The sequence below is a fragment of the Aptenodytes forsteri genome, unplaced genomic scaffold, assembly GCF_000699145.1.
Source record: "Aptenodytes forsteri isolate BGI_AS27 unplaced genomic scaffold, ASM69914v1 Scaffold1, whole genome shotgun sequence".
Classification (NCBI taxonomy): Eukaryota; Metazoa; Chordata; class Aves; order Sphenisciformes; family Spheniscidae; genus Aptenodytes; species Aptenodytes forsteri.
In genome coordinates this window covers 3,107,448-3,115,605 of record NW_008795035.1, presented here as the reverse complement: position 1 = coordinate 3,115,605, position 8,158 = coordinate 3,107,448, and the positions used below count along the sequence as shown (strand labels likewise).

General features: G+C 36.5%; 1 protein-coding gene across 1 annotated transcript in view; it reads left to right on the top strand.

Moving 5' to 3' along the window:
* FAM227B (family with sequence similarity 227 member B) overlaps positions 1-8,158 on the top strand; it is a 92,304-nt gene that overhangs the window by 1,884 nt on the left and 82,262 nt on the right. Inside the window, 7 exon segments of the mRNA XM_019471316.1 lie at positions 1,825-1,941; positions 1,944-1,994; positions 4,283-4,350; positions 4,667-4,711; positions 5,658-5,670; positions 5,673-5,723; positions 5,726-5,759. Coding sequence (XP_019326861.1) covers positions 1,825-1,941; positions 1,944-1,994; positions 4,283-4,350; positions 4,667-4,711; positions 5,658-5,670; positions 5,673-5,723; positions 5,726-5,759 — 379 coding nt within the window.

The following is an 8,158-nucleotide window of genomic DNA, read 5'->3' as shown; positions in this document are numbered from 1 at the left end:
TTGTGGCTCGGGTGGCGTGTGCGGCGGGGGGTCGCGGGGCGGCTCGGGGTTGCCGCCCCGGGCAGAGGAGGGCGGCCCGGAGCAGCCCGAGGCAGAGCGTGGCTCCTAACGGCTCGTCTCTAACACCGCATCTTGCGGTGATTTGAGGGCCTCCCGCCCCGAACCGGCTTCCCCACGTTTTGTGTCACAAAAACCTGAACAGAATCCGCATCCTGTGACCTGCAGGGGAGGAATCCGCCCTTTCCAGCTGTTCTCCGTTCCAGGTTTCCCCAGCCCGGGGGAAATCTCCCCGTGGCTTTACCCTCCTCGAGGCGTCTCCTCCAGGGGAGGTGGTGCCGCCCTGCGGGGTCTGTCCGCTCGCTGGAAGCACCTGCGAAGCGTTTTCTTGGGGAGGCTGAAGGTTTTCTCTCGCTCCCTTGTTGACTCCAGGAAAGCTAGGTCACTTGGATTTTTTTCCCTGTATTTTTTTTCCCCACCGGGTAGTATACCTACTGCAGATCTACAGCTGACGCTAAGGGCTGGAAGAACTGTGTTGCCGTATTCCTCTCTTGTTGTTTTGCATCTCTCTCTAAACAGGACGTGGGCTCTTTTCTGTGGAATTCCTTGGCCTGGTTGAGGATGCTGCTCTACGGTGGCATTTACCCAATATTCAGTGTTCAGTAACTGCATTTTTAGGTTGAAGTGACTAAACTAAACCAGTAATTCTGTTAGAGAGAATATTTCTCTCGACTCAATGAAATAAAGCCTGCGATATATTAGTTGTAACAGCCTTAGGGGAAAATGTTGACATTGTAGGCAGATTTTATGCCAAACTTTGATCTCAGTTACACCCCAAAAACCTCACTGTCTTCAGTGGTATTACATTCGGTGGCAGAGGATTTCCACCAGCATTCTGTTGTTATTTGTTTTGTGTTGACTTGATCCGTTTTTCATGCTAGCAGTATGTAATACATTGCAGTAGTAAGAAAAAAGGGCTACATTTCACCACCCGTATTTTTTTTGGCTCCTTATGCTGTGACAACACGTCTTGATGTGCAGTAGATAATTATGTCAAAATAACAAAATGTTTATTGGATGCAAAGAAGACTTTTATAATAGTTTCTAAAATTCTTTCTTGCCAAACTTAATTATAATAGGTTTTACTAAGTGTTTCTTCTCTTACTTTGTTTGAATGATTTCTTTGGGTGCTTAATCCAGAACTTGTTGTTTGGGAGCAAACAGAGCCTGCTCATCATTTAAAAGCAGGCTCTGAAGTCTGAATTACTCCTTTGTATACTTTTATTCTATACAGTTATTTGCAGAAAAGCTGTGATATTAACAAAACCATTTTTAGGAATGGTTGATACATCATTTTTGTTTGGGGTTCTTAATTTCACAATTTACTAGAAAGATAATTTTTTTCAAACCAGTATTTTACACATTTGGTTTCTGCTCAGATGTAACAGTGTAAAGTTTGAGGTTTTAATTGTACCGAACTCGGAAGATACCAGTTGATTGATTTCAGTAAGACTTCTGTTAATCTGCAGCCCTCACATTTCTTCCAACTTCCAAACAAAAACTGAATATATAAGAACGGAGCAGATTTGCCAGGTGATTGGACATCCACTTCTTCTTCAGTACGTATTTTAGAAGTACATAAATAATAATAGTATAAATATTTTGTATGGAGGTACTGAGAAGAAAATGGAAGTTTCCATCCATCCAAATGATGAAGTTTCCTTACATATCTTTCACATTTTTAACATGTTTCACAACATCTAAGAATGTGTTATTCTTCTGGTTATTGGAAGAAACGACAATGAACATGCTCTGTATATGCTATAGGGATAGCTTTGACTGTCAGTTTTAGTTATCTAAAGTTTAAATATTTGCTAATACATGTTATCTTAGGGTTTTTTAAGGCATTCTGGTGAGAACAATTCTTACTGTATGTCAGCAGAAAATGCAAAAGCCTTTTACTTTTGAAGAATTCTTACGGTCTCAAGATTTGGTGAGTCCGACTACTTATTATTTTAATTACCCATGTGTATGGTGAAGTGAACATGCAGGAGTCGGGTCCTGAGCAAAGCCATGTGAATGTAAATACTGAGCATTGAGTTTGAGCACAGATTGTATTTCCAAGACCCTCAGGCAGTGGAAACTAAGAGGTTCGTAGAAATGTCAAACCTTTAAGAGAGCAGCCTCTCTGTTGTTGACTTCCCTTTTTTCTCAAAGCTAAACCATGGAGGAAGATCTTTGTCTGCTGTACAGCAATTTTCTATTGTTGGAAGCATGCTTGAGTGATGACACTGAATCAAGCTTTGTTTAAAATATTTGATCAGTCCACAGCATTACTAACATAACAGAAGGTCCTGAACCCTGAGGCGAAAAGTTCTGATGGGCATGAAAAGGGGAATAGCTAGTTTTGCTTTTTAATGAGGTTGCTTTCTTTTCTTGCACTGATAAGACTGCTAGGGAAATCTTTGAATATGCCTTTGTATTTTGTTAAAGAATTTGTATAATGTGGTTACCAGTGATTCGCTGAAATTACATACTTTTTGGAGGAAACAGAACATTCCTTTTGACCTGCCTACATTATTTGCAAGTACTGATTCACTCAAAGCCTTTAACTACAGAGCTATGAGAAAAATTGCTCTTTTGCTTTGAACCAGAACTTTTTCTCTCACAGGACAAAGAAACAAAAAATGTTTAAAAGTGTTTTGATGGGTGGAACATTTCTTTATAAAACTTAATTTTTTCTTTAAAAGGTTTATTTTTAGGAGGGGCAATCTGACATGAAAATGGAAACATTTTAATTTGGGATAATGTAAAAACAAATTACTAATATGTTTTAATTTTCATATTCGTTTTACTCACCTTTTCCCTTTTTACCCTAAAATGAACATATGTATATTAATAGTTTGCATTTGATATTTTTTAAAGAAATAATTTGTCTTGCTGTCCTGCTATTAAGATAGAACATGTCATTGTCTTTCAGCTAGGCTAGAGGGTTTAAAAACACATTGATTACTCTGTATTAACACTTACGAAGTTATTTCAGGAAAGTGACCAATTTGATGATTAACTTCAAATGACTGCCATTGGTTTCAACAATTTGCCCAGGTATTTAAGCTGCTAGTTTAAATTCTTTGCTAGATCAAGGAACAGAGTTTCTTCCTATGCTTCCAAGGCTGTTCTCAACAGATGGAAGGCATTACTGTCCTTTCCGAGAACTTAAATTGCACATGATTTCATTTGTCTCTTTAGAAACATAATAACCCTTTTTTTCTTGAGTTATCTCCTTTTCTAACTAAAAAATTATAGTCTTTTTAATTGCTCTGTGTATGCTATAATGGGCCTCCCTGGCCTATTCGTGTTTTTCTGTCTTTTGGAGATGATGTAATCATCTCTGAATGCAGTACTTGGGAGAGGAGGAAATGGCAGTCTCTGTTAACAATGTTGCCAAAAGTAGAGATTCTTAGAAGGTATATGTAAAATGCATTTATACTGGTATTACAATTCTTCATGCAAAATAAGGTTCACAGATTACCTAATTTAATCTCTGCATTTGTGTCATTTTCAGAAATAAGTATTTTTACTATGTACCGATTGCAGAAAGTGTGGCCAAGTTGTATCTCTCTCGATGAGCCTTATTCTTTGGTGGATAAAAGTTACAAAAAGATTATTCCTTCAATGCTATATGTAAATATCTGTATGAACATGTTCCATTGAACGTCAGTCCACTCTCAGATTTGGAGAAGAGAATAAACACATGTATCACTGAACTAGAGAAACATGCTGAAAAAATATTTTCATTACGATGTGGACCAGCATATCTAGAGGAACATCTTACTGCCCTTGAACAGAGTAACCGACAGACGTTGGCCCAGATAAGTGTTTACAGCTTTTCCTCAGTTTGCAAGTGTGAAGTGTCAAGTTTATAATTTAAAAAATTCTAATAAGCTACAGTCCCAATTCTGCCTGGGTTTTAGGAACATTTTGTTTCAGGCCTAAACAAAGTGCAGGCGAAAGTCTATGAAAACATGCTGTTCTCCACAGATGTTATAAAGGAAACAGGTGTTGTAAAGGAATGAGACATATAGAAAGACCAGAACGGTGATTTCTAAGCCTTCCAGTCATTCCAGTGAGGCAGCAGGACTATACAGCGTGTTAAGTTTTGTGCACGTACACATTTAGATGTGGATCTAGTTTTATAAAAAGTCTTTGCCTGATTAGAACTTTTAATCAATAAAATCATAAATCCAGGCTCTATTTCTAGCTAAACCTTGCTGGTATTTTTAAGACATTGCTACTGAGCAAATTGGTGCAGAGGAATTTCTGACTCAGACAAGCGAGATGGGGAAAGCAAAGGTATATTACATGTTTTTAATTCTTTTTATGGATTAGACAAGAAAGACCAAATTTTCAAGTTTTTTCCTTGGATCCAAAAGTGGGATTACACCTATCTCTGTATGCTTGGGGGGGGGCGAACCCAACTTGAAAAAGTACTTTTTTTTCTTTATATCTCCAAAGGTATTTTGTAGATACCTAAAGTCTCAATTTTAGACCATTGCTCCTTATCTGAAATATATTCACAGTTTGTATGAATTGTTTTAGCTGAAAATATTGTTTATCTTATTTTGTGAAATAGCATTAATTATGAATTAAGTATTTAAACCTTTTTCAGGTTGCCAAATACATTGTTGAGGAGTCAAAGGGTAGAAATGTAGAGGTGAGCTTTTTTATGCCACTTGTAAAAAAGTACAGAGCATTCTGTCTCAGGAACATGCTTTGAACTGGAAGTCAAAGAAATACCTCTGATACCAAACCAAGGGAAAGAAAAGTTTTGAGATTCACTCATTCAGGAGTCAGTCAATTTTTCTAAGACTACATTAATTTAAATATATTGGGTAATGGAAAATCCAAATACAGCACAAGTACGATGATTAGTTTTATTCATTTGGCATATTATGGTCAAATCTTTGGAGCCTCATGTATGGGACGTTCCAATGTGCTAGATGAGGGACTTGAAGGAGAACAAATGTGTCTCTGGTAGTTTGGAATGTCTTGATCCTGGTATTTCTTGGATGTTGGTTAGACTTCAGGCATAACCAGGCATGAACAGGTTCTTTATTTGAAATATAAATGTGAATACTGACAAAACTGGGCCCTAAATTATTAATAATCCATTGAATTAATATGTTAAGTGATTCAAAACTTTTAACATAAGGCCATTTGTAATTTGGCTTATTAAAGCTTAATTAAAGTTTCCCTTGAAGAAAATATTGAGATATGTAAAACTAGCAAATCCTTTGTTAGATTCTTCTGAGACATCTCAGAAATTTGGCACGGGTTTAGTCATTTTCTGATAGAAAAGAAATTTTTGAGAAAGAAGAAACTCACAAGAAACAAACCTCATCAAAGATTGAAGTGGTCATTTCATGTAGTTTGACAGGCCCTTAAGGGTAATAACAGAAAACAACTGCTACAGACAGTATTTTTAGAAAATGGGGTCACCAGCAAGTGAATACCTCTATTGTAGAATATTTTTTAAATTTTACTTTAGGAAAAAATTGGTTATATGTTTGAAATAGTATTTTCTCATTAGGGCAGCTGTTTAACACAAAGGGAACATAATAATTAGCTTTACTTACTAAATGCTTTTCTTTTCTTTTTAGAGCTGTAACTACCCTGTTTCAAGGTAGAACAACTTTCAGCATTACCAAGACATTTGGAAGCCCCAAAATTTGGGACTTAGTTATAAAAGCTCAGCATTTCCAAGTACGTACTCTTTCTTTCAGTATCCTGAACAGAAGCTGCTCATAAAGAGTATTGAAAATATTTGGTCACATTCATCTTTGTGTTCCATCTTCATGCTCCTTTTAGGATCACTGTTAGCATTTCTTGAAGCTACAAAATTGACAAATCTAGTGGTCATTTATTATTAGGAGCCATTATCGTTGAAGAATTCTTCTTGCTGCCCTATCCTTATGTCCCAGAGTTGACCAATAATTAAAAGTACTGAAATAAATAATGTTAAACTAGTATTAAACTTGAAAATAATTTCAAAAGTGAGGTAAACCCTGAATGTAGAATATGTAATCTTATTGCAGTCCCCTTTGGCATATATATTACACATCATCTTAAATTACAGGATAATTTTTTTTTAATGTATCATTGAGTACACAGATCTGACAATGCTCAGGGCATCATTTAAGCTTATGAAGTGAGATGACTGACTGTAACACCTACGTCTGATTTGCTGCAGGAATTGTAGGATCGGTAAAGTAGGAGTTTGCAGCAAGTATGTAAAACACTTGAATGCCATTATGCAAATGAACTTCAAATGAATTTCAAATGAATTTCTGCTGTGGGTGATCATTCACTTTTACTCCACAGCTGGTGGGCATGAACCTCAAGGTTGTGAAACTGATCTCGTAGGAGCAGCGTCAGACAGGGCCTCGCACCTTACTGAAGTACATACTCGTGCCTCCCACCTGAGGGCATGAAAAGTGAAGACATCCCTTATTTCTTTCATATAACTGACAGCAGCAAAAAGCAGCAGCTGGACACTGTAAGGGCTTCAGTGTGCACTGTTAATTAATGCTAGTTAACAGCTCTTTTTAGTCAGCCAAGGCAAGGTTTATTTGATGATATGCTAATTCCCCCAGTGTGCATGCACCCATCTTTTACGTGACTGATGTGCGGTACTAATTATATGTAAAGGTAAAGCTTTTCCACCTGCCCTTTGGCTGAATTGGCCACAAAAATTGTAAATGACAATTTAGAGTATTATTGCAACCCTAACCTTTCTGTTCTGATTTTTTACTCACTTCAGTGGGAATTAGCTATGGCTTTCAATACTCCAGGTACTTCACTAGCAGACAAACGAGAAGCCATATTCTTTCCTTGTGAATTCAGTATTTTAAGTAACAGTTGAAAAAACAGGGCTGATTTAGAGCGATGTGATCTGCTTCAGGCAGTGATCCCTATTCCTGTGGCCAGTTAGTTGACTGGTAGGTCGGGGTAGCTTTCTCCTTGGGAAAGTCCGTTTGGGGCAGAGTCAGAAGTCATGGCACTGTGAAAGGCCAAGATACGGTACGTTAGGGGTTTTTTTATAACTTCCACTTGAAGTGGCAATGTGTAAGCTCTCATTGATATTTATCTTTAAAATGTAAATGCTTAATGTAATAAGATACAGATTAGATAAGCATACATACTTAGAGTATAAATTAGACCGTAAGGAAAAAAATAATTATTTTATGAACAAATTTGAATTCTCACTCTAGAAACATTTTAAAAATTTGATAAGTAGCTATCCAAAATTACTTCCTTTATGCTGTAGGATCAGTAGGATTGCATTGGTACCAAAATATATATGAACAAGAGGAACAGATTCCTAATAGTCATGTGATCATAGTTATCACCAACATAAAACAATCACTAATTTGTTACTGGTATCAATACTCTGAAATCCTTTTGATCCATCCATTTTACATATTCAGTTGTTATTATTAATCAAAATAAAAATTATTTTTATGACTTTTTTGCAAATTAACCTACCATTAAATAGTATTGCACAGACTGAATTTCACAATCTGTGTTAAAATAGTTACTAACGGATAAGACTGAAGAATATTGTAAATGGTATGTCACTTACATACTGCATTTTTCTGAATGAATTTTGACCGCTTCAGATTTACAAATGAAGGAAACTCTTAATTCCTGTCATTTGTCCAAGTCTAAATACTGTCAAGCTGATAAAAACAAGTTGTGCAGAGTGAAGGATAGATTTAAAATTCAGATTGTTGAGCTGCCTTGATAAACTCTATGTCTAAATAGTGACCCATTGATAGTACCTGCTGCAAAACGTGTGCACAAATGTAACGTTTTTGAGGAAAAGTGTTAAATACAAACAGAAGCACGCTTGCTGACATTGACAGTGAAATATCAATATACAGAAGTAATCACTAGTCCTACAAAATATAAAATGTCATCATTTTTTTGCATAAAACCTAATGTCTTGGCACTCAAAGAATGGCTGTAGACCTTACTACTTGCACTGGATAAAAATCTTATGTGAGTTTATAATCTACAGCTATTCCTATTAGAGGTGTTTGTAATAACTGCCAGAACCTGATGGAGCTCCCTGAAATGGCACATCTGTGTTTTAAAAAAA